Raw genomic sequence first — 26,347 nt, 5'->3', positions numbered from 1 at the left:
TTCAAGTATTTCCAGTATTTGCTGTATTTATTTTTTCTGAAGTCCATTTCTAAACAACTGTAAGATAATACCCTCCTTAACCCAGCCCTGAAGGCAATTAAATTATGAATGAGCGATTACCAAATTCCCAAGTCCCCAAGATCACAAACGCTTGTAAATAGCCTCTTTGATACTATCCAAAAATTGAAGTACTTGTGGCATCAGTTCTCAATGACAGCTCGATCCTACCCAAAATAAAATCCATGTCAAAACCCCCAGCAGGCCACAAACCTGTAAATATTGTATAACTCTTACCTCCCCAGCAAGATATTTAAACAAGGTACCACACTGCTCATTGCAACCCAGTCTTGCTTAAATAAGCATGCACTTTAATCAGGGTCTGCAAAACATATGCACATATCTTTGGCTAAGACAGGGATGCTCGTCCTCCATCCCATCTTTCCCCACAGAGACTTATTTTGCATTCTTTTTTGAACTTACTTCAGTGTTGTCTAATGTTTAATTCTTTGTCTGTGGAAAATTTGGAAATACAAGAAAGGGTCATGAATAGGGAGCTAAGAGAAAGCATAGCCATTCCTTTCTAACTGAAGTTTCCAGCCGCAAACTTCTAGCTACAAATTCCCTGTTGTTTGAAGATTAATTGAAAAAGATCTATTAGACAGGAAATTATGTATTTTGCACTCTTCTCTCAATAGTAAATGTGCCAACCTCACCCCCAAAAGAAAGAGGACTGCAAACTGTACATAAATACATGCTGATAAGCTCAAGGCAGCAGCAGACACTTCTGAGTGTTTTCATCCTTCTTATTTCAGTAATATTCATCAAATCAGATACAAATATTAAGAGAGTGACAATGTATGCTTTTCATTTCACTACAAATGCATGTATCTATCCTAGGATGCACAAAGTGGAATTGTAATAAAGGACACCTGTAACAAGATGGGGCATGAGGGTTCAGACTCAGCTTAGAAGCCTGTTCTCCAACTTGCAGAGAGAGAAGAAAAGAGATACTCAACTCGGAAAGAATGTTCTGCTATAAATAAATCTTATCATGGTGCTGCTCCCCAAGTAGAGGAGACTGTTACCCTAAACAGAGCACAAGAGCAAAGCTGAAGTACAAAAGGAGAAGGAGGTTTGGAGAAGGGAAGACTTTGCTGTTAATTGGGCAAAATTACACTGTTTCTTTTTTGGGACTGAAAACAAAAGCTTGATTAAAGAAATTTTACACCGCAGTAACTGTGGCACTCACTGACCTGGCTGACAGGTCCCAACCAGCACTGAAAGAAGTCTGGAAAATAAAAAACTCCTTTAAAGGAAAAAAAATGCTATAAACCCAAATTACAAATATAAGGAAACTGTAGCTCTCTCTAATCTGTTCTCATTTTATGATTCTCAGTATCTCCTTTCTAGTGGGCTAGTAAGCCATGCATTGGAATATTCTAACAGCCACACTTGCATCTGCACCGAAGTGGTACTAACAGCAAAATCTGTTGCAGAAGACACACAAGAATTGTCTGTATCATATTCTGGATGAAGTGCATGATATAAGCTCTTGCAGTCTGGTTCCTGTGAACAATTCCTTTCCTAACTGTAGCTTTAAATTCTAGGTAATAACTCACTAAAATAGTTTGGCATATTTTAACAATACTCCATTGAAAAGAGACTTGGAGTAAGTGCTTCTTACCATACACCAAAAACAATTAGAAGCTTTTTTGTTCAAAATAACCAAAGGACCAAGTATAACTTGGTTTTACCGAGACTGACTTAAGAGTCCTTTGAATTCTCTTGTTTTTCCCCAAGATACTGGTTATACCTGTTCATATAATCTAGTGTGACAGAATAGCCAAGACAGAATACTTCCTATACTCTCAGCATCATGAAGTACGCGTTATCAAAGTTCAATGCATTTGCTTGTCTTTCCTTCTTCTTGTATTTTAGATCTTGATTTAGTTTTGATGAATATAGTCAGATTAATCCACCGAAGGGATGAAGAAGATCCCTATTAATAGTGAAAAGCAAAGTAGTTTTGTGAGGTCAAATCAACCACAATCTCTTTGTTTTCTTAGGACTGTGAAAAAACCAACTGTAAGAACAATTTCAAATATAGTAATTTATTTTTAAGCCATTTTGGTTTTTTTTTTTGATTTACAGGTTTGTTTGCTCTGCATATCAACTTTTTTTAATGAACACTTGCAATTAACTTTTTTATTTATGAAACACACTGAACCTGAATGAAGGAATTCATACTTCTTAAAAGCGTTTAATAAATCTGCTAAGAGCCTGGGGAGGGCAGGGAAGAACTGAGTCAAAAAGAATCACCAACTTAATGCAGTACCTTCCAAGCTGCAACTTCATAGTGACTACCACTGTAATAAACACTTCCAAACATGAAGCACATTTTAATGGCAGATTTGTTTTTTTTGTAACAACACAATTAACTTATATTGACAACCACAAAGATTTTATGTTGCATGGAAGTCAAGCTGCTTTCATACGGTCACCCCTGGCTTCTGCTTCTCTTTGTTTAAAGAAAACTACACTCTCTACTGGGATGTAACATTAATAATTAAACTATCTATTAAAACCCCATTGCTAGAACATGAGTCACAACTACACTCGTATTTGTAACCGAGACACTGTGAGTAGAAGAAATGAAGTCCCCAAAAGTAAAAGTCTTGTGTAATTTGTTCAGATGCAAACTACTGAAATCCTTTTAGAAACCTGTAAGCAGATTAATATAACTCATTAGAAAGGGTGCTGCCTAATGACTCCTGTTAATTAAGACTGCTCACTGTGAAAGGTTCTAATCAGATAATTGATTAAAGTTTGATTAGAAAATACAACTGCAGGGAACAGTATTGACGTCCCGTACATATAAAAAGTTATAATTTACAAGCAAAATTATATAAGCAAATAGGGAAATTTGCTTGTATTTTAAGATCATGAGGGCATTCTCCTTCCCTCTCATTATTACTGCTAAAAGCTTGATTCAAAGCCTAATGAAGTCAACTGCAAGGGTCACATCAATCTCAATGGACATTAGGGGTGAGGCAGACTGGTCCCCATTATCTTAGCAAGAGGACAGTGTGAGGGAGCCTCCAAACTGGCTGCCCCTGAGCAGTAATACAGACAGCAAGTTTTCTGCCCATCTACAGAATTATACAATCGTTTAGGTTGGAAAAGACCTTGAAGATCAAGTCCAACCATTAACCTAGCACTGCCAAGTCCACCACTAAACCATGTCCCTAAGCACCACATCTACAAGTCTTTCAAATACCTCCAGGAATGGGGACTCAACCACTTCCCTGGGCAGCCTGGTCCAGTGCTTGACTACCCTTTCGGTGAAGAAATTTTTCCTAGTATCCAATCTAAACCTCCCCTGGTGCAACCTGAGGCCATTTCCTCTCGTCCTATCCATCATTCTTTCCTCTCAGTAACGCAAAGCTGTTTGTGGGAGTTTTGTTGTTGGTCTTTTTGGTGGAGGGATCTAGTTAGCATCTGACAAAACCAAGGCTGTCCAGATTCAGTTTCAATACAGCACCCTGATATTTGGTTGACGGTCAACTTTTTTTTTTTACCGTGCTTGGGACCAGAAGGGAAGCATCCTTTAGAGCGAAGGGGACAGGTTACTTCTTCTCCCTGACCTACGGCAAATGGTTGCCAATAAGCAGCTGCTGATGTTGGCTGACAAATGGGTTGGCTCCAAGGAATACAGTGGCTAAATCCCTCCCTCAGGTACATTATTTGCTGCAAAAACTGTAATCCTACTTCATCTCATTGTTTCTGCTTGAGCAGTCTACTCCACAGTAATGAGGACTTTTGAGCTATGGGTCTGAGATCTTGCTTAGGAATTAGCAATAAATGAAGGAACAAGGCACACACATCATAATATTGTCAGGAAGGCATGAAATCAGGGCAGAAAACATAAGAATATCTACCGATATACCCAATTATCTCTACAAGAGAGCAGAGAGCAATTAAGAACTCCTAGACAATACAGACTGTACCTACGTGGATTGAAGAGAGAGAGAAACCAGCCTGGACTGTCCTGACCTGAGCCAGTCACACACTGCTCTCAGAAGCACTCCTCCGTGAAAAGGGGCATTTCACTTTCATTGCTTTTAGCCAGATGAACCTCAGCGGGATTTCAGCTCTGACATTTGACTTCATGTCTCAGCTTGGCTTATTAGCTTGAGTGCAGCATCACATGAACCCAACCAACCACATGCAACCCCGACCCACGCTAGTTCTCAGCCAGCTCACATCTGTGCACGTTAAGCTTCCCTTCCAAGCTACAGGCGCAATAAGAAGTACGTAACTACCCTGGCTTTTTTAAATGAAGGACAGGACACCTAGCATTCAGAGCACTTCCTAACCCCTAGGCTAGGCAAACATAGGCTATTTACTGAGGTGCCTTCTGGATTTTCAACCTAACTTCACAAAATGGCTAGATATTCTGGAAACATAAACTGGTAAAAGTTGCTCAGTAGAGAGCATAAAGCTGGTGTTAAATACCCAAGTTTCATGTCTAAAAAGCACTGGACAGTATTAAAAATTTAGAACCTGACTTTTAAAAATTCTAACCTTAATCTTACATGTAAAACTACTTTCTTGCAGATTAGTAACTTACTGTTGTAAATACTGACAATGGTCCATTGGCGTTTGGGAAAGGACAAGTTTTTATATCGCTAATACACTGAATACATTGAGTGTTAAATAAAGCCAATTATTTTCAATCATGAGTACAAAGAGACTATGACTCTGTTTCCAGTGAACATATTAAAAAAAAGCAAATGTAAAAGCAAAAGATCAAACCATTCATCTCCTCCTCCATGGTAGGCATTAATTTTACATACAGTTTGACTAATTTTTTTCATGTTATTATATCAGTGGAAAATTCTTTTCCTTAAAATGTAGTTATAAAAGATGACAATATGTGTTTTCATTTTTCCTACATGCCTCAGAGCACAAGGTTTTGTGACACAGGTACTAGGTTTGATCTTTAAGGGGGTACTAAAAGAGATAGCACAAAAGTTTTTAACAGTTAACACTATCTCTCAATTTGGGGAAAATCCTATGAAATTTAAATCAATTAAAAAAGATTAAAAAAAAAAATCAAAACCAGTGTGCTGCCAGAAAGTCCATGTCAATAACAATTCAGGATTTCACAGAAGTATCCTCACTGATTATATGTAAAAACCCCAATAAGCTGTAACTTAGTAGCAGTGGGGGTTGTACACATGCATAAAACTTCAAGAAGCTGACAATCACCTATGACTTTGCAACACTACCACATAGGCCTCTGCCAGAAGCAAAGACCGAACAGTGACAAGACTAAAACCCTCCCTAAATCCATGACCCGCATGCTATACAACTGCACCTCTGAAATCTGCCCAGAGAACACCACAAACCCTGTGCTACATATCCTGCTGAGAATCCCATCACAGCACCAGCCAGGGCGAAATGGCAAGAGCTTCCACTTGATGAAGGCACTCATTTGGTTAAACGTTAAAATGAATATCAATCCCCCAGGTACGATTATTTCAGTTAAGTTCATTACACTATCCCAACAGAAAACAGACTAAAAGCTACCATTAATTTTATATCTTCCTTCAGATCATGATAAACAATTCATAAAGGAGCTCACTGGTGCTATGCTGCTGCTGTTGCTGCTGTATCAAATTTATCATACATGAGATTAAGCAGGTATCAAGCTAGACAAAAAGGCCCCCAAACTCCTTCTCTTATTGGCATCTCTATGACACTGTCAGAGTATCTTGCATCCACCCGTTCACATAATTTCTGCCTGTGATGCCCACAGTCAAAATTTATCATATCCCAACAACTCTGTATTCAGTTTGTTTCCAGACTTCCGAGCTTGGAGGTAAGAAAACCATCAGTAATTCTAATTTCAGCTACAGAAAAACATCCATACAGCAGACTCCACAGTTGTATGAGACTAATATTATTTCTGCAAAATTAAAAGCCATAGAGGCACAGTAAAACCCCATTATTATATGCTACCCTCTACCATGATTAGCAGCTGAGAGCCTGTGGAGAATTAGCTTTTGGATACCACAATCAGAAAAATGTCCAGGAAGATCAGTACAGGCAGGATGAAACTAATGTAGAGTAACAATCAGAGGCCAAGAAAGTCTCCAAGCTAGTTTCCAGAGGTAAGAGTCAGGATGCCACCTTTCTTCATCAGCCTAACTATTTGCTGGGCATTTACTAATATTCTATTAACCTGAGCACAAAATGCTGCAAAGGACTTCTCAACAAACGTGAATATGCTGCACCCATCAGCTAATGCCCTATCCAAATTGCTATCAGCCAGTACAGTCACCTACCAAGATCATGACCTGAGATTTGCAAATGGCTTCAGGTCTTCCTGAAACTTCCCCTTCACCACTGGCTTCTTCAGCTTGCAGAATCCCACTAAAATGAATTCTTCCTAACACACATGCAGCCACTCATTACACTGTTCAATGGGCTTTAGAAAGGTGACCAGAAACTACACTGGGGAGAATGACATAAAACTTATCCAGAATAAAATGCATAGAATATAAACTCCATGCTACCATATCATTACTTACAGACCCAGCAGAATAATTCCTGCAAGTGCTTGCCTCTTCTGAAACAGTACATGCTACAAAGTCTCCGAGACAAGATAGACAAAACATTGATTTGAAGCTTGTTGTGCTGTACTCCTGCACATCAAACACAATCTTTGTTCCAGATTGCTCTGTTCTGCTGTTCTTCAACACCAAGATTTAGATGTTATTATTATGTCCTGTGATTACAATTAAGTTTTGGAAAAGTAATTTATATGTTACCTTGCACTGGAATAATAAGGGTTTCCTTCCTCCTCGAACCTCCTAATTATTGGATCCTTCAAAGCTGCTTCATCTGCCTCAGATAACTAAAAAAAAACCAGGCAAATAAACAAACACAGGTAAGATATTCTTTAATATTTTCTTCCATAATGACAGCAGAGCTTTATATGCAGCATCAAACTTGAAGAAACTGCCTAAATGATCTCCCCAAAGTTTTTCCCCCCTTTTACAAACAATTATCAATTTAGCATATTTGACAATGAAATTAGAATACCACTTTTCAAAATAGGTGGGTGGGAAAAGGAGAGTGAAAATATACTTAACTGAGTGTAAGAATAACTGGGGATTAGCATCTGAAAAATTACTGAAGCTACTGTATTGAATAAACGCTATTCTGAGTTGCCTTTGGCAAGATTTTTTTAATAAAACGAGTCTGTGCTAGTCTAACATGGCTTCTCTGTGATCCAGAGTGGTCACCACTGTAATTCAGAAAATTTTCAAGTTTCTAACACATTTTACTGACATTAACTACAATTATGTTTCTCAAACTTCTTTCTGGGTATCATCCTTTCCATCTTAGGGATTTGGGAAATTAAGACAGAGAGAGATGAGGGTGAATATATTCTATCCACAGAAAGCCCAAGTAAAGTGTAGAAAAAAGAACTGTTGAGATAACATGTACATACTGTTTCATTGTTCTGAATAACTACTCATGATAAATACAAGCAATTTTAAGACATCACAATAAAATCACTTCTTATGGGACCAAGGCACCAGTATAAACATAATCCATGTAATTTAAAAACAACACAGGAGAAGAGAGTGTACAGAGAAACTAGAAAAGATTATTAAAATACCAGTAATTTTCAATTAGAATGTTGAAATGAGTCAAAACCTTTTCCAAACCTCTACAGACTTCTGCTGTTATAAGCTTCATAATTCTCAGTGACTGAATAACTTGAAGATCAGCTTTCTATAAAATTGCCTACTTCAAAAATAACTGGAAAGATACTTCATTCTCACATACTCCTCCTCATACTCCCAAACCAGGGAGGATCCCTGGCTGCTCATCTTGGGCAGAACTAATAATCTGGTGCACAAAATACAAAAAGATGATGATATGAGAAATACTCCTCTTTTTAAGCAAAGACAACAAACACCATGAATGATCTTCACATTTAGAAGATGCAAACAATAACACTTCACAAATGCTTCATGTTTGTCAGTGCAGTAGGTGGCACTGGGAGAATGACAGTTCATTGGTGTCTCATTCTGTAACATCCTTTTTTAGCTCATAAAGTGAGCAACTCCAGTGAAAGAGTGATATGATAACGACATTACTGCAAATGAAAGAAGAAAGATGTACCTGTTTTCCCTCCCTTGCTTTCTGGTCCTTAGCTATTGTAGCTAGAACAGTTGCAGCTTGCTCCCCTCCCATCACTGATATGCGAGCATTTGGCCACATATAAAGAAATCTTGGACTGAAAAAATACATATTAAATATTAAAATAAGACATTGCCTTATTTCCTAGTAAAGAACTAATTCTCACTCAGCTAAGAATTCATTTTCATGCACGACAATCTTACAATGTATTGGTTTTTAAAGAATGCAAATTAATGTATTTCAATGTGAAAACTCTGCTCATTTCCTATATTCAAGCACCTTAAAAATTTATTTCTCTCTTTCTTGAGTATCTTCATATCCCCCCCCCCCCCCCCCCCCGGAATTTTTCTATTTAAAAATATCACCAACAACTTCAATAGTATCAGGGACCTTGAAAAATGAAAAAAACATTTATGTGAGTCATGTCCAAAGGGTAAAAAAAAATAAATCCTTAGAGGTTCTGCAAACGTTATTCATAAAAACAGGCTCATTAAAGTGAATAAGGGTTTTTTACACAACCTGGTACTCTTCATATGAATGCAGAATAAAGGACCAGCATGTACTGCCTAATGATTGGTTAGGACTGTACAATTTTTCCTCCAAGAGCTAAAATGGGAGGCAAGCATGTCAGCACCTTTACGTATTAGAAGATCTCCTCCATCACCTAAATCAAGGTTAATCATGAGCCTATCAATCTCTACAGGTTTGTCAGGTTGTTATTTACTTATGACCATATTCACTGGAAACTGTTTTGTTTTCCAAATAGCGCAACTTCTGCAAGAATTTCGATAGCTTTTCAGAATGGTACTTCAAGGTTATGTGCTCTTAACTTAGTCACATCTCCTGTCACAATTTGAAGTAACACTTACCTATACGCTCTTCCACACATCCCATAGTTTCCAGCTCCGTAAGAACCACCAATAATCACTGTTATTTTAGGTACATTGGCACAAGCTACAGCAGTTACCATCTTTGCACCATCTTTTGCTATCCCTCCAGCTTCATATTCTCTACCAACCATGAAACCTAAAGAATTACAACATGAAAAAAAGGCTCACTAACTTTATATTATTATAGTATGCTATATGTCATACTATGTGCTTTATAGCACATGCAGAAAAAAATGAAGAACAAATCATAAGGCAAGGCCTTCACCAGCTGCCGACAGGCTGATTTCAGAACAGGCTGGAGATGTAGGTACAACAAAGCACACAAGATGCTGTCTAAAAGTCATAGCCTCAACAGTTAACACCAAAGCCTACAACATAGTGAAACTTCAAAATATTGAGCTCATTCACCTGTAATATTCTGCAAAAACACAATGGGAATATTTCTCTGGCAACACAACTGGATAAAATGTGTACCCTGTGGAGAGAAAAGGAGAAGAAAAAAAAAAAAAAGTAAGCCATTAAAAGTTGGATCAGTGAAGCTACCACTACCAGCACTCTGAAGTCTGTGACAAGCCTCCTTCCACTGAAGTCCAAGGGAGTGTTTGCATCATGAAGTGCTGTACTACTGCTTCATCCAAAGTCAACTGCAAAACAAGCATTCACTCTAGCAGAAGTAAGAAAATGCCAAAACTGTGGGAGTCCAAGGGTAAAGCAGAAATAATATCCTTAAAAAGCATTACTGCTAATATAGAAAAGCTCAATTGTTTTGACTCAGCCAATATGTAGTTAAACCACAGACAGCTTCACAGTGTGGCATATGACATCAAGTTTTGTCAGACTGTGTCAGGGAAATTAAGACAGCCAGTCAGAAAAAAAAAATCCTCCCCATTTCCTGTACAAAAGAAAATTATTCTCTGAAACTGGGAAAGGCCCACATACACTATTTGCTCATGGCCCTGCCAATTGCTGTAACACTCTTTCCTTTTTCTCAGGGCAGATGCCCTCTCCCCATTTTCTAGTAAAAAGACCATTTTCCTAGCAAAGACACAAATAGTAGATTCCAAGCCTCTGTTTCAACTAGATACAATCTAAATCAATGAAGTTCCTCAGGTTATTTACACACTGTTAGTAAAAAAAAAAAAAAAAGGTATGTAGCACAGCAACTGAAGAACCACTAACCTCTTCACAATACAAAACCAGCGAAATTTACGTAAAGAAAACGAAAAAGAGAGAAAAATCATAAAAGATAATATTTAGCTAGTTTTTTTCAGAGAAGGACTCAAAAAGCATAGTGATGATCATGGGAAAAAGATGTGTCACAACTCATTACAAAAAATGGCAAAGAAAAAAAAAGGAATAGTTAGATTATGATGCTTACAGAAGCAACATCATCAACAAAGGTCTCTTTAGAAGCAACACAAGTGAAACTAGACCATCTCCTCTTACAGGACTGATATGCCAGCAAAAGCCAGCAAAGACTCCGCAGATTTTTTCACTGGTAGGAAAAAAGTTGCAGCACTACGTTAACAGAAAAATACTGAAAGCATTAGGAATACTGAAAGAATTGTTTTCAGCTTGGAAATAACTCTGTTAAAACAAATGCTAGCCGAAAACAATCTCACTCACTGCAGTGCTCCAAGTTGAAAGTATTCCTTCAGTACGTGAAACTCAATTTCATGTATTATTTTATTACAGCAATACATCAAGTAAAATTACTTCCTTTCACCAAATCTCTCATCAAGGCTTCCTTTTTTCCTATAGATTTTCAATATTGATTTCCTCACCATTAGCTTGAGGAGCCTGCTAGAACAAAACTAAGATATACAATTGCTATTACAAAAAATTCAACTGACAACAGTTTCTTGAAAAAATAAAGAACTAAACCAAACAACATAGAACAAGGTAAGTAACCACTCTGCCATACCCAGAAACGCTTTATCACCACCAATGCCCCAAGCCCAATCTGTAAAGCACTGTTAACTGTAATGCAATCACAATATTCCATCTAAGATGCCCTTTAATTCACAAAACAGGTATCTTAGTTCACAGATTTTATGAGAATGCACATGTTTTCACTCATTAGTCTAAGCCAGGAGCTGCTGCAGCAAAGTATAACAATTAAATCTCTGGTAAACCAGTGAACTGAGTACTGGAATCCAGGTTTAAAATTTTCCAATTATTACAAAAACAATGATGGCATCTATTGTAGTACTTCACAGTTTAGAGGTTAGGAATTATAACTAATAGGGTATTTTATGCAATCAGCACAGACTTTTCTTGAAATAGCTGTAAGTTTCAGGACTATTTCAACTGTGCTGTAGTCACACAAACTCAAATGCTGTTTTTCTAACTGTATTTTCCTATTGACCTATCTACTTTGTATCAGAAAAATTGACGGAACACTGTTTCTAAAATATGGTAAATTATTTTTACAGCTTATAAGCTACTTCCTGCTTACATGAAAAATATAGAGCCAGTCCACTTTCATTATTTAAAAAAGTTCCTCATTTCAAGAGCAAGTTGTCCACCAGAAGTTTTGTTTCTCAATGGCAAAGAGGCTAATAATCTATTTATTTACCTTTTTTGCTGACTCTGAAAAAAGAACTCCATTGTTTCCAATAATTCCTACTGGATAACCAAATATTCTTGCAAATCCTGAAGGAGAAAGATGAATTTGTAAATTTTCACTTATATTTATTTTACCATAGCATATAAATATAATGCTTTCTCTTGGTAACAGAAACTGCTATTCTTTTGAAGAAAAATGTTATTAAAAATATCAACGGGTGAGCCAAACAGAATGAATCCAACTATGAAACCACTGGGAACATATACAGAATAATTATAATGTAGTTCTCAATACCTGTAATTAAAGTATCCCCATACAAGGCTTTGAATTCATCAAATTTACTTCCGTCTACAATTCTAGCAATGACCTTAAGAAAAAAATAGAAAAATAAAATTAGATTCCTAATCCTTCACAGTTTATAATTTTTTTAGAAAGAAAGACCATGCCAACATATAACTTAAAATAAATGCTTTCCATTTAGAGAACATCAAGCAGCCCACCATGTAAATAGTCTGGACGGCAAGCAAAGCCCACTTACTTTTTGAAGTGTGATTTATCTACATTTATAAAAAAAGGAATTTCAAGATTAAGAATATTCTAACTGAACAGTTTAAATTATACAGGAACAAAGTTTTCCTCATTAGTTAAATTTAAAAGAAAAACGGCGACCTCTGGTTATATTAAACATTAATCAATAGACTCACATTTATAAAGAGAAAAACATATATAGCCATGAGTCACTTTCTTAGAGATAAGTTTATTTTCAGCTTTGCTTACGTTTGTGACATACAAAAATAATGAAGATCTGTTCTGAGGTTTCTCTGACATGCAAAGGAGCCATTTTATATAAATATAGATCCATTGCTAGCAAGACGTTTGCCAGAAGATATTTATTTAAAAGAACATAAATCCAAGCTATTACAACTTTCGAGAGCATCTTTTTTTCCCTTAATGCAAAGCAAGTCCTAGTAATTTCTGACAAAGTATTCTAAGAAAGGTACGTACTAGACTCTTTCTAAAATAAATACTCGGTTGGTAGTGAAAAAGGCTCAGAATATGGGATTTACACAAAATACGAGAAAGGATGTGGTCTTGGATGAAGATACCAAGGCAGATAATTACACCAGACCTGCAGTAGAGTACAATGGTCTCCATAAGTGGCTGGGAGAGCACTGAATTGTTTGGGGCGCTATACTCCATAAATCTTAAAATATTTGATCTTTATTTTCACGGGATTAACAGAAAAAGCTATCGCATCACTCAGCAAGTCTATAGAATGCTTTGCCAACACAAAGTTCCCTATTTTCTGGCAGCTTTTTCAGAACATTATCAATCTCTCCCTTGCTTATTCTTCTTAAAAGTATAACCAAAAAGCATTATATTGTCAACATGTTATTGCCATTGCAATGGATCTGCTGGGCAAAAATATAAAAGATTTAAAGTTAAAAGATTTTATGCAAGTTAAATATTCACTATATACCCCAAATCAGATTTCTGTAGACAAACTATGATGATATAAAGAGTGATTTCCTGCAAGAAAACTGAGTTCATGCATGTATGGGCATGTGGAGCTTGCATTTATATTCATACCTCTTTAACATCAAAGTTTCTTTTTAGCTGGTCGCCAACTATTCCATATATTTCATCAGCAGGAAATAAAGGCTCTTCTGATGGTTCTATAGTCACCTGCAGCAATTTAACAAAACAATTTACACAACAAAGGAATTATTAGTCCACATTATGACTTAAAAAAACCAAACAACAATTAATTTGCCAACTGCTTTGAGCACAGTCTTCTCTTCATCAACCACATCAAAATGCCTGTACTGGCTTGTCCTCATTTTGCATGAAGATAAACTTTCTTAAACTGAAGGTTGATAGCACTTTCTCACTTACTGTTACCTTTGTTTCTACTCCTGCGTATACCTCCATGCGTGGTCCACTTCTTCCATGTTATCAAAAATTAAGTATGTCCTCCCATTTGCTGACTTTCCCCCTGTGCCCTATTAGGCAGGTAGTATTCTGAAAAACTGATGAAGATTTTTGCTACGCAACTGAGTACAACATCTTGCCTTCCTTCAGCTGCTAAGCTTTAATCTTCAATTCATCCTCTCGCATCTCCTGCCAAAATAAGTTAAGGCAATTCTTCCCCCATATGCTATCCATCCTGTTTTCTACAAGGAATTTTTAAATCAATACAATACAATGACATGATTTAGGTCTATCCCCTCAGTTTTATACCTTTCATTAATAATCATAGAAAATGTGTATTCAAAAAGATGCTTTAGCAGGTATGTAATTTTAAGTCCACGGGAATGATCACGTTGGCTTAAATTAAACACCTTGCAAGACAGGGTTAATCTTAAAGCACAATTCTGTGATTCTGCAGCACTGCTCTAGTTGCTTCACTCTTGCAAGTAATCCCAGTGATTTTATTGGGAATAATGCAGCAAGAATGTAATTTCAGAAATGAAACATTAGAGAAATCTTTAAGGACAGGAACGATAACTCCCATTTTCACAGTGTCTACACTCAAGAGACAAAAAATGTGTTGTATAAATCAGGCAAAGAAAAGCATTCCTAATTTAAACACTGCAGTGTTTTCAGATGCTATACACTTACGTCTACTTTCTTTTGGAGATTTAAACTTCTTACAGCTTTCCTTGCTAGATGAAGCGCATGATTGTCATCCAAAGCATAATGATCTGTTACCCCAGATTTTCTGTATACAAATAACAATAGCAACGTGAAGACTTAAAAAAAATAAAAATCTGACAATGAAAATTTGAGGTTTTAAAAACTTTTAAGACCTTAAAAGTTTTATATTTATCTTTAAAATACAGACACTACAATACAGCTCTCCATGTTTTGTTATGAAATTACTTTCAAAATAAAACCCATGCCTGAACTTCTCTTTGAAACAGCACATTCAAGTTATCAGACATGACATCAAATAGCAACTCTAGGAGTAAAAAATCTAAATGACAATATAAAAGATGACAAACATTGTTCAAATGGAAACTAAAATTCTTTTGAAATCATAAAGAAAACATACGTTTACAGAAATGTTATGAACTGGCCTTAAAAATAGTTCTTTATTCACTTCAGTAAATTGAAGTAAAAATTAAGCATTTATTGTACAATAATACTTAACTTATTGTACAGTAATACCTATCTTTGTTTACTATTCATTTTAGAACTAGAAAGTGCGTAGAATTCTTTGTTTTGATAACAGGTATTCTCTTACAAAAAACACAAGCTATTTTCATCTTGTTTGTAGTGAGTTCTAACTGACAACAAGAAAGACACAATCTGCAAAATATCTTTCTCAATGTGTATTATTCTATTAACAATCAATATTAAACAGTATAGAAAAATCCTCCATATTATGTGTGATGCTGCAGTACATTAGACACGTAAGTATTTCAAAGTAGTAAACGAAAGAAACAAGATCCTAACTAGAGTAACATAAGGTAATTATGCTACTCTAACAATAAAATGACTCTTCAGCACCAGATAAGGACAGAGAAAATCTTGATTTTCAAAATCTAAATATAGTTTAAAAAAGATCTAAATATAAATAAAAAATACACCCTACTAAAGTCTAAAGAATAGAAGAAATTAACTCTGGGAAAATAGTTCTTTAAACCTGCAGTGAAGATCTGCCCCTCCAAGGTCCTCTGCTGATACCTCTTCACCTGTTGCTGCTTTAACCTACCACAAGAAAAGGAAAATGAGCTTTAGAGTTGACACTTGTCTTGCATTAATATTTATACTGGCTTAGTTATAGCAATAAAAGAGACCTTTGCAAAATGCTTCTTCATTAATAATCTTTCCTCAGTTACTCTCCCTCAGAGCATTTAAAATGTGACAACACAGAATCTTGTCAAAACCACTTAATTTCTCTAACTTTGTATCCTTACTCTAGCATTAATACGTAGTTTTTATTGAGGAAGATTCTCCACTTACTGTTGTATTTATTGCTGTGTCCATTATTAGTGTGAGTATACTTACACACCCTTTAGATTTATGAACATGCATTTTCACAAAAATTTTTTTAGCACTTAACAAGTAATTTCAAACGTGATACTTTCTTGCATTGTTTCAAACAAACAATACCTCAGTTGAAACTTAGCATTCTTCAACTTTGGTTTCTCTACACAAACTCTTCTTCTGTGAATTTTAACTTACTTATTTAACACTAACCATCAAACAATCATTAGCAGTTTTTATTTTCTAAGTAGTCCATTAAACACAAAATAATTTAGTAAGAATAGTTTTCTTTAAAAAAGCATATTACTGGCATAAAACTGTTTGGATCACGTATGATGCCTCCATAAAAATACCCGGAATACACAATCTAAATCCTAGATCTGTCAAATTTTAGACCTGACAGGATAATTCAAGTGTGAACTTCTTAAAACAAAGCAGTATCGTTTACTGCATGGTAAAAAAAAAAACCAAAAAACAACCAAACTTATGGATGCATTTCCACTCTACCATAACTGCTTTGAAAAGGATTCCTTGCAAGCTGGTGAAACCATTGTTCATCACACACAGAGTACAGAGGTAGTGTAAGAGACAAGGGAAGAGAAAACTATCATCACACCCAAAACAGATTTCAGTTTCCAAGTTTCGTGTCTGAAACCGAAGCACACTAAATATATAAATATATATATACACACACACACTCTCCCAAACCATCAAGTTCATAAAATTAAGTATAGATATTTCTTCACTAGTAGGATTTTTGCTTTTAAATTTGAATGGCTACCCATGTAATATGAAGGCATGGCATTCTGATGCTAATTAATAAAAAGTTTCTGTTGGAGACATAATTAACTTGAGTCTCCATTAAACAACAAACAGAAGAACACACTTTTAAGAGAAATCAATAAAAAATTCTTCACCAAAAGGGTTACCAAGCAATGGAACAGGCTGCCCCAGGAAGTAGTTGAGTCCCCATCCCTGGAAGTATTTAAAAGATGTGTAGATGTGGCGCTTAGGGACATGGTTTAGTGGTGGACTTGGCAGTGCTAGGTTTACAATTGGACTCAATGACCTTAAGGGTCTATTCCAACCTAAATGATTCTATGATTCTATTCCGTAATTCTATGAAATAATTCTATACATCTCTCTCTGCACTGATTTCCATTAGTGCAGAAATCTAGACACTCATTTTAATAAACTTTACAAAAATGGCTTTTTTCCTCTTCCACAGAGGTGAATTTCTCCTCCTCCGAATCACAGAATCCAAGCTGTGGAGTCTGTCAGCCACCCTTGGAGACTGCCTAGTTTAACTCTCCTGCTCAAAGCAGGGTCAACCAGAGGAGGTTGCTCATGACCATGTACAGACAAGTTTTGAGTATCTCCAAGGATGGAGACTCCACAACCTCTCTGGACCACTTGGTTCAGCATGACCACCCTTGCAGTAGAAAAGTGTTTTCTTATATCTAAGTAGAATTTCCTGTATTTCAGTTTGTGCCCTGTAGCCTCCTGACCTGTCACTGGGCACCAATGAGAAGTCTGGCTCTACTATCTTCACTCCCCCTTGCAAGGTATTCATACACATGGATAGATTCCCCCTGAGCCATCTCTTCACCAGGCTGAAAATACCCAGCTCTCTCACACTCTCCTCATATCACAGATGCTCCAGTCCCTTCATCATCCTTGTGGACCTTCACTGACTCACTCAAGTATGTCCATGTCTGTCTTAGTCTGGAAAGCCTAGAGCTGGACCTACCACCCCAAATGTGTCTTACGAGGGCTGAGTAGATGGGAAGGATCACGACCCTTGACTTGCTGGAAACACTCTCCCTAATGCACACCCACGATGTTGCTGGCTGCCTTTGCTACAAGGGCACATTGCTGGCTCATCTTCAACTTGATGTGCACCAGGACCTACAATACCTTTTCTGCCAAGCATCTTCCCAACTGGTTGGTCCCTATCCTGTTCTGGTGCCCAGGATTATTCCTTCCAAGGACCATTTGCCTGTTGTGTTTAACTTCAAAAGGTTCTGTTCAGCACCCTTCTCCAGCCTGATGAGGCCCCTCTGAAAGGCAGCACAATCATCTGCTCTATTAACCACTACTCACAGGCTTTTATCATCTGCAAATTTGCTGATGGTGAACTTTGGACCATTGTTCAGGTCATCAATGAAGATGTTAAACAGTATTGGTCCCAGTTGTGACCTCTGGGGTACCCCACTAGTGACTGACCTCCAGCTTGAGCCCAGCAGTTCAGCCAGTTCTCAGACCACCTCACTGCCTATTTACCCAGTCCGTACTTCATCAGTTTGTTGAGGATGTTATGGAAGACAGTGTCAAAAGCCTTGTCAAAGTCAACATAAACAACATCCACTGCTCGCTCTGCTTCCACTGAGCCAGTCATCTCCGCATAGATGGATATCAATTTGGTCAGGTCTGATTTCCCCATTGTAAATCTATGCTGACTACTCGCAGTCACCTTCTTGTATGTAGTGGTTTTGGAAATAGCTTCCAGGATTATTTGCTCCATCATCTTCCCAGGTACTGCAGTGCAATAGAGCATTCCACAAACCGTAGTTTAAATAATACTAAGTTCCTTAAAGTTCATTACATTCTAACGGACCGCAAATAGAGCTTTGACAAGATATCTGGGGATTTTCAAAGAAATCCCCGTTCAAGCTACTTCGGCTAGAAAGTTCATCAGGAGAAAGGAACACAAACTTTAGATAAAACGTGCATTTCCCACAATAGATCAGGCTGCTGTGTAGAAGAGTCCCCAGTACATAAATACACACAAATTAGACAAACTTATCCTTTTTCACCAGACTTTCCTTCACCACTGAGCACAGAAAGTAGCAAATTTTCCCTGGGAAAGAAAGAATCGGAAGTTTCTGGAATGGGATGGAGAAGCCTATAGGTCAACATGGGATCCTGAGCTACCACGCAGTATTGCCAAAGGTGAGGATATAGATTCCACAGCTTGGGGGAGTGCAGAAGAATGGCCCTAGATATTACTAGTAGTGTGACACTCCCCTTACTATCGAGATCTACCTGTTCATGAAGTCACTACTCCTCGCCTTTCTAAAAAGGTGGCCAAGGAAACTTGCACTTTAGACTTTGGACTGTACCTGCAATATACTTTTTTTTAGCATACACATCCCAAGACTAATTATAACTAACACGAGGGATTTTCTTTCACATCCTTAGGATGTTGTGGTTTAGGCAGGTGAGTGATAGAATCCAATCCAATTTTCTTCATATAGGAAAGACATTTTGGGGAACAGAGCGTACACAATAATGGCTACAGTATCTGCTCCAACATGGAATGGAAGTTTCTATGGGAGTTTGAAGTAATTTTGATGCTTAGAGAAAGGCAGGCACAATATTTTCAGTGAGAATATGAAAAGCTCTACCATACAGAAAAGCCGACAGGTAGTGATATTAAAGTTTGATCTATACGCACAAAGATAAGGATCATTACATCTGCAGGTTGCTAAGGAACAAATTAAATTGGAGGATAGTCGTGAAATCTTCCTCTGGAAGCGGTGAAAAGTTTTCGTCCTTTCTAACATCACAACATCCTTGCAGTCACTGACTTGCCTAGCCAATTCTTCCCTTTGAGACCTGACTCAGGTCACCCTTTTTCAGCTGCCTGTCCTAGCAAAAGTCTCCTGTGCTACATCTTGGTGATACACATGTATGACCTAAATTCCTGTGCGATGTTAAATGATTACCATCCTCTTAGAACAAGAGTCTGGTTCCCTTTTTTTCAGCTTCTTAGCCAGCTTCCTGGGTATCAGCTGTCTTATTTTGTACCTGCTTAATGCTAGAGCTCGAAAGAAACTGGCTTTGAGTAAGCTCTCCAAGACACATAACTGAGTGCACCCAAGGGGTCCCCCAGGGTCTGAAGAACCTTTCTAGCTCTAACGTAGCTCCAGGCAGAATCACTCAAGGTGCAGAGCCCTCCCCAGCACTCTTGCCAATGGAAATGCCATGTCAGAAGAGCGGAGTTTGCTCAGGTCTTTCAGATTTACTAGCTGAGCCTCTGCAACAAATTACTCTGAACCTAGGCAAGCAGTACAGAGACAGTACTGCCACTTTATATGCCATTGGCTCTAAGCTAACGAACTGCGCTGGACATAGAAAGGGTTTGTACTTAGACAGCTCAGGTGTTCCTGCAACCAGGGCAGTTATTTGTAACACAATAACCAAGCTAATAACAGTCTGATGTAAAAGTTAATTTCTTTCATTGTATTAATTTCCTTATCTCAATAAAAAGATGTATGAATCACCCAATGTTACTCACTCAACTAATATTATTCTCAGCTAATATCTTCATTCATATTTATGCCACTGTTCACCAAGAAACTCCTAATATCTAAATTACAGTGATAAATTTACAGAAAATTGCTTAATTTTGAGGGACGATTTGTCTTTGTTTACTTATGAACAACAAGCTGGAAGAGACTAATACAGGATAAAAAGGAACAGAGACCTAAGTAAGACATTTGAAACAATTACTGCCAAAGACATTCCAACAGACAAAGAAATTCTAGAATTCTAAATTCTAATGAGCAGTAAATAAATTAGCGTTAAATGACACAGTTGCTATTAACTACTTCATCTGCTTTTGCTGATTACTTTGTTCTTCACATCAACTTGGAAAGTCTCCACTGAAATAATTAAATACTTCAAGCTAAATGCGTTATTTTATTATAGTAGACAAAGAAGTATCCTTGTACTTATACATGTGTGTGTCCCTGCTGCTTTTAATATGCCAGTTACATTCTGAATTTATTTAGGATGTTCTGGAACAGTAATTAGCATTTACCAGCCATAGAAAAGTTTGTCTGCATAAGTGATGAGACCTTGGGTTTTTTTTAAGCTGCACAAGAATTTAAAATCCATCTATACATTGAACTTTGGAAGAAAAAACTTTTAGCATCAAGATGACACAGTGGGGAAAAAAAAACCTAAAGGAAAGGAAAAGAATGAAATGCAAAAACATACTGTGGCAATGAGAGCAGTGCTATACAAGTAAACACGAAATGACATCACAGGTAAGTTCTTCATGCTTTTAAGGAAATTAACACAATCATGCCTTAGGAACTGGTCAACAACAACAAAAAAATCTGTCAGTGGTTGTCTTCCCATAGTTTATGGGACCTGCTACATTTTCCCAGCATCTTAAGTGGTGGAAAGACGTGACTTCCAGCCGATGTGCCCTCCTCCATTACTACAGGAATTAAGTGGAGCAGTATCTTCATTAACAATGCTGTTACAAAGTGATTTCTCCATTTAGGCCTGCTCAAGTTGGAAGGACTTTTGAAAGACTTTTGATTTGCACTTGGCTTTGTCACAGGAAGCATGCCTGAAGTTCCCAAAAGACTATAACCAAAACAGAGGCAACATGCTCCCTCAGACCAGGTTGTTCAATGAGACAAATATTTGACTATTTCAAAAAAGCAAGTTTGTCCAGTCAGACTTCATTGAGACTACAACAGTTGTGCTGGGTGCTGCCCTACCTGTTAGCTCCAGCACTAACATAACATTTACTACTGGAAATTCCTTTTCTCTCATAAAGCTAGTGTTAAGTAAAATAATCTTTGTTAGCAAAGATTATTATTTTTATCGGTATAAAACTGAGCCTACACTAGAATATACACTGATACAACTGTTTTTAAAAAAATAAACCCCACTCAAACACTCCCTTTCCTGTTGGAGCCAAGCTTCTATAATTTTAAAGCTGTGTTATGCTGCAATATTTTGCACAGTTACAAATTCCACTCTAAGTTCCACAATAAAGCAAGTTTTAATTCACAGGAGTTCTTCAGGTCAGTTTCCTTAGAAGCAATTTCCTTACCAGGAAAATAAGGAAATTATGAAAACTCCATCATAAGTGCATCTCCTTTGTCTGTAAACTGACATAAAATATAGCAGATCAGTCCTGCTTCTGAAGTCCTCTGATCTTGACTCTGAGATATAATACACATACTTGTATTTTTTTTTTTTATTTCAAGTCAAACCTAGAGACTACATAAATGAATACAGAAACCATTTTTATCATTTAAAATGTGCACTGCAATGTAAAAGCAGTACTATAAAAACACCCTAACAAAGCCTGATTTATATATACACCTCTAACAGACAGAAAAGATTTAATTTAGGATAAAAACATTCAGATATACTTAAAAAATGCAAACTAATCTGCAGGATATCTGGAAATATCTCACCAAGAAAGGTCTCAATAGTTTAAGCTGTACAATTGTCAGAAGCACAAATTTTTTGGGACTATGTTACTAGAAACTTCTGTATGCTTACCAGTGGTGGCCCTCCCAAGAATATTGTTCCCTGTTTGCCGACAATAATACTTTCATCAGCCATTGCAGGTACGTATGCTCCTCCTGCTGTACAGGATCCCATTACCACTGCTATCTATTGGGAAAACAAAAACCACAAGTTAATGCATTGTTCAACCCTTAAAAATAGGAAACATACATGCTACTATTATATGCAGTACCGACTTTAATACAGGTTCTGGGACAGCACCGCAAGATTATTTTTGCCTGACAGAGCAAACTTCTTATTTATGTTTTAGCTTTTGTTCAAAAAAAATAGGGAATCTCTCTAGTTTTCAACAGTCTCTTAAACTATGATCTTCAGGCCAACCTGCAGAAAAACTAATATACGAAGTACCATGAGCTACATATGCGAAACGTTTGAAGAGGTGCACGTTCTACCATGAAATTTGTTTTTACTGGTGAACAGTGAAAGGTTGAAACCTAGAGGTTGCTCCTGGTATTTATGTATAAGTCAGAGCTTCAGTTGTTGCTTATTGGTGTAATTTCACCAATGTTAACATCGTTTGAAGAAAATTCTTCACATCTACTAGTATGTAACTTCTATACTTCAATGGATCAACTAATCAACTCTGCCCCTTCAATTCTTACTGAGTAACTCAACACGTGCTTTAGCACAAATAATCCCTGCTTCATCCTTATGCCTGATTTTGAGATGAACATCTACCCAATGAACATTTTCTACCACTAATACCTTGGTGACACTTTTACAAAACTGACTTGACCCCAGACATGATGAATACTGTAGCAGCATATGATCATGAAAATGAAGTCTCTCACTTAACTTCTCCTTCAGGGGAGCTCCTCCAAAGACCCTTTCAAAACAGCTTGTAAAGCAGAAGAAATGGAATACTCATATGGAAAAGGCAGACAATACGAAAGTAATAGTCTAATCTAACACTTTCTTTCACAAGCACAAAAAAAACCCCAAACAAACCACAAAATAATGTTATTTTGTGTTAACTTTGTTTGGAAATATTTCTAAAGTGACATCAAGTAGTGTTATGTGTTAAATGATAATTTAATGTTTGCTCTTAAAAGAAAACAGCACACAGAAATAAAACTTCCAAAACACATTACCTGTATCTAAAGCAGGAGTAGATGAGCTATGTCAGCCTGCCATCATCAAATCAAACAGCTTTTTCAGCAAATGGTTTTCAGTATCTTAAACTATATTCAGAATCACATGATTAATCTGCAGTATTTCTGTTGTGCGTTTAGTAAATACCTCCAGGTAAATACAAAGAGAACATAAGCCTCTAAAAATGGGAGAAACTTGGGGAAAAAGTTAATTTGATTTTTCCCCAGGATTTGTGGTTTCTTCCTGCTCTTAATCTTACCATGCTTATGCTGAAAAATGTGCCTGCATTTAAACTTTAACTCAGATGTTACTTTTTCCAATACGTAACTTGGAATATGTACATATTGGTAAAACCAAAACCTACTTGTCAAATAGCACAACCTCAAATTCCCAACTAATCTGTTACTTCCTGACTTCATTCTTTGAATTATCGCACAGGAAATTACTTAGCACAATAAAAAATCAACAGTTCTGAATGCACAAACAGTATTTCATACCCACTGATCAGCTCCCCATTGTATCCATGCAGCATATGACTGTGAGAGTGCTTAGGAAGCAACTAATGAGAAGCTAATCACAGCTTTCTGATTCACAGCCATACAGACATCACTGCAATTTAAAGCTGCAGTAGGAGTGTAATAAATTAGTCACAGGTAAAAATGGAGGGGGAAATTAAAAGCACCATAGGCAAATGGGGGGAAAAAAAGGAAAAAAAAACCCAAGCACTTTAAGGGCAAAATTGAGAAGGGCTGCTGAACTGATGAAACGGACCTTCAGGCAGGCCACAACAAAGAACAGCAGGTAGAAAACTAACAACATCCAGACTCCCATGTCAGAGGAATTAACCAGAATGGAAATCAGAGGGAGCATATTTTCCTAACACCATTTCCTAATGAAGCATCCTCTCAGACAGGGAAGATGATTCTAGCTACCACAGTCTGTTAGCACAGAATCAACAGCAAATTTACAAATGTTAATAGTGCCTTTTGAAATTAAACAAAGGATAGAAACACCCCTCAAACAAGACACATGTGTATTACATCCTTTAAATGAAGGAAGCACTTCAGTAAAACATTTTTCCCAGTCTTCTATAAATAAAATATTTTAAGAAAGTTAAACTTTCATCAGTGCCATATCAAACAGAAATGTGTTTTATTAAAAGGCAAATCTTTCCTACACTTAGTTTTTATTGTACAGGAGTACAATGCTACTCTTAATGCAACACTATATGGTAATCAAAATGAAAACAAATTTAACTTTATAAGGAACTTTACAAATACGTTGAAGTTGTTTCAAGATACTCAGGAAAACACTAGTGTGACTTTATGGCCAGGCATTTCTAGAAAGGTCCTGCCTAATGTCAGTAATTTCAGCCTTGCAAACTGGGTTTACATGTTCATCTTTGACATAACATCTAAAAATCACTGCTCCCATACCAGATAATGATTGGAGTTCTCTAGCAAAAATAAGGTTTACCAAAACTTCTAAAAAAGATAATTCAGCAAAGCAGCCCTGTGACTTGTCTCCTTTGACACTTGCTGTTCCACAAAAATGCTGGGACCAATTTTAATCACATGTATAAATCTAAAGTACAACCTAGACCTATCAGTGACTGTAGAACAGCCAGCTTGTAAACTGCCTTTTTTCCTAAATATTTTTGTTCTAACTAAACAGCGCGTTGCCTCTGGAGACCTAGCTAATCACTACAGTTGCTCCACTTTTATTGTGGGAAAGAAATTCAGAAGTTAAATTTTGTCAGACTTTCTAAAGAGATTTAGTGTATTGCTGGAATCTTCAACCTTGGATTTCTCTGGAGGCAATGGATTTCAAGATTCTTTGGTAGAGGAAAAGATAGTTGAAGATTTGAAGTCTGACTTGCTTCCAAAATGTGCCAAAAAGGTATCAAGGTAACAAATGTAGTTTCCTCAGAAATCATGCAAAGTCAATGTCTGCCATGTAAGGAGGAGTCAGATGGAATACTGTACCCTTGACTGGTGCATCTGCTCCACACTGAAAGGAAGTGTTATCTTCTACTTCCTCCTTTTGGACTAGGAGATTCAAACAAGCACAGCTTCTCACAGAGAATAAATAAAAATGTTCCAGCCCAGCCATGACTCTCAATGGCAGATGTTGGTAAGAATGAAGAAAAGCCCTCTTTCCACTTTACACTAATGATGAGTTCAACAGTCAAGTATGTCAAAACAACATGGTGGTGAAATATTTCCATGACAGTACTAAGATGAAACAGCAAGTTAGCTAAACATTTACTCTGCTTGAGATTCCAACACCTATTTCTAAGCCTAATGTTCTAAAACAATTTCTCTTCTCAGGTGCAATACCCTGAAAATTTCCTTCACCTTCTTTCATCCAGCCAATATAAAGTGATAGGGCATCAAATTGACAACTACACCTAGGAGCAGGCTCTTGAAATTAGGATAATTCAGTGAAAACACAGCTCACTGGTCAACAGTTAAAAAAAAAAAAAAAAAAAATCAAAGATGTAAGGAACTACTGGCAAAGGAATAGAAAAGAGAATAGTGTATATCATTATGCTATTATATATATCTCTCCATCATTAGCTGACACATTGAGTAGTGCAGTCTGGCTCCTTCATCTCAAAAAAGATATAACAAGACCTGGGAAAAGGTTTACAGAAGATAAACTAGGACCATCAAAGGTATGGAACACTTTCTGTAGTAAGAACAGCTAAAAGTAAGCTTGAATTCTTTGGCCTGCAAAGGGGAGTAAGAGGCAGATATATGAGAGGGATACACAACCAAATAAAGGGGCTGGGAGTTGACTAGACCGCAGCTCTGTAGGAATGAACTGGTCATCTGCTTTCCTGGAGCATTCTTTTATTTGGAGAACGTTATCTTCAAAGACCATGGACTCCTCTGTCCTCCCTGGCGGCCTCACAGGTCCCTGCTGACAATTCCCTTAGCAAGCCCAAGACTACTCTCCTGAAGTCCAGGGTCTTCATCCTGCTACCTGCCTTACTCACCTCCATCGGGACCTTATACTCTGCCCTCCGCCTTCACTGCAGCCAAGGCTGCCATCAGCAATCACATCCTCAAACAGTTCTACATTCTTCATGAGTAACAGATCCAGAAGTGCACCTCCCCTACAATGCCACCTGCGTCAAAAAACTGACCCCAACGCACTCCTGAAATACCCATGACACAAAACCACTTCTAAATTCAGGAACTGTGACTAACAGTAATTCTATGCATCATTAATACAT

The 26,347-nt window shown here is 37.1% G+C and overlaps 1 protein-coding gene across 1 annotated transcript in view; it reads right to left on the bottom strand.

Moving 5' to 3' along the window:
• The window catches only part of MCCC2 (methylcrotonyl-CoA carboxylase subunit 2), a gene marked incomplete at its 5' end in the record, with an annotated part of 39,191 nt that overhangs the window by 767 nt on the left and 12,077 nt on the right, over nucleotides 1-26,347 (bottom strand). Inside the window, 10 exons of the mRNA XM_082335425.1 lie at nucleotides 6,837-6,922; nucleotides 8,203-8,317; nucleotides 9,090-9,246; nucleotides 9,519-9,585; nucleotides 11,689-11,765; nucleotides 11,974-12,046; nucleotides 13,270-13,365; nucleotides 14,302-14,401; nucleotides 15,329-15,393; nucleotides 21,988-22,101. Of these exons, the coding sequence (XP_082191551.1) occupies nucleotides 6,837-6,922; nucleotides 8,203-8,317; nucleotides 9,090-9,246; nucleotides 9,519-9,585; nucleotides 11,689-11,765; nucleotides 11,974-12,046; nucleotides 13,270-13,365; nucleotides 14,302-14,401; nucleotides 15,329-15,393; nucleotides 21,988-22,101 (950 nt within the window). The remainder of the gene's footprint in view (nucleotides 1-6,836; nucleotides 6,923-8,202; nucleotides 8,318-9,089; nucleotides 9,247-9,518; nucleotides 9,586-11,688; nucleotides 11,766-11,973; nucleotides 12,047-13,269; nucleotides 13,366-14,301; nucleotides 14,402-15,328; nucleotides 15,394-21,987; nucleotides 22,102-26,347) is intronic.

Source organism: Platalea leucorodia, assembly GCF_965183815.1.
Source record: "Platalea leucorodia genome assembly, chromosome: Z".
NCBI classification, from domain to species: Eukaryota; Metazoa; Chordata; class Aves; order Pelecaniformes; family Threskiornithidae; genus Platalea; species Platalea leucorodia.
The sequence above is the reverse complement of the archived record's forward strand: the minus strand, read 5'-3'. Positions and strand labels throughout refer to the sequence as shown.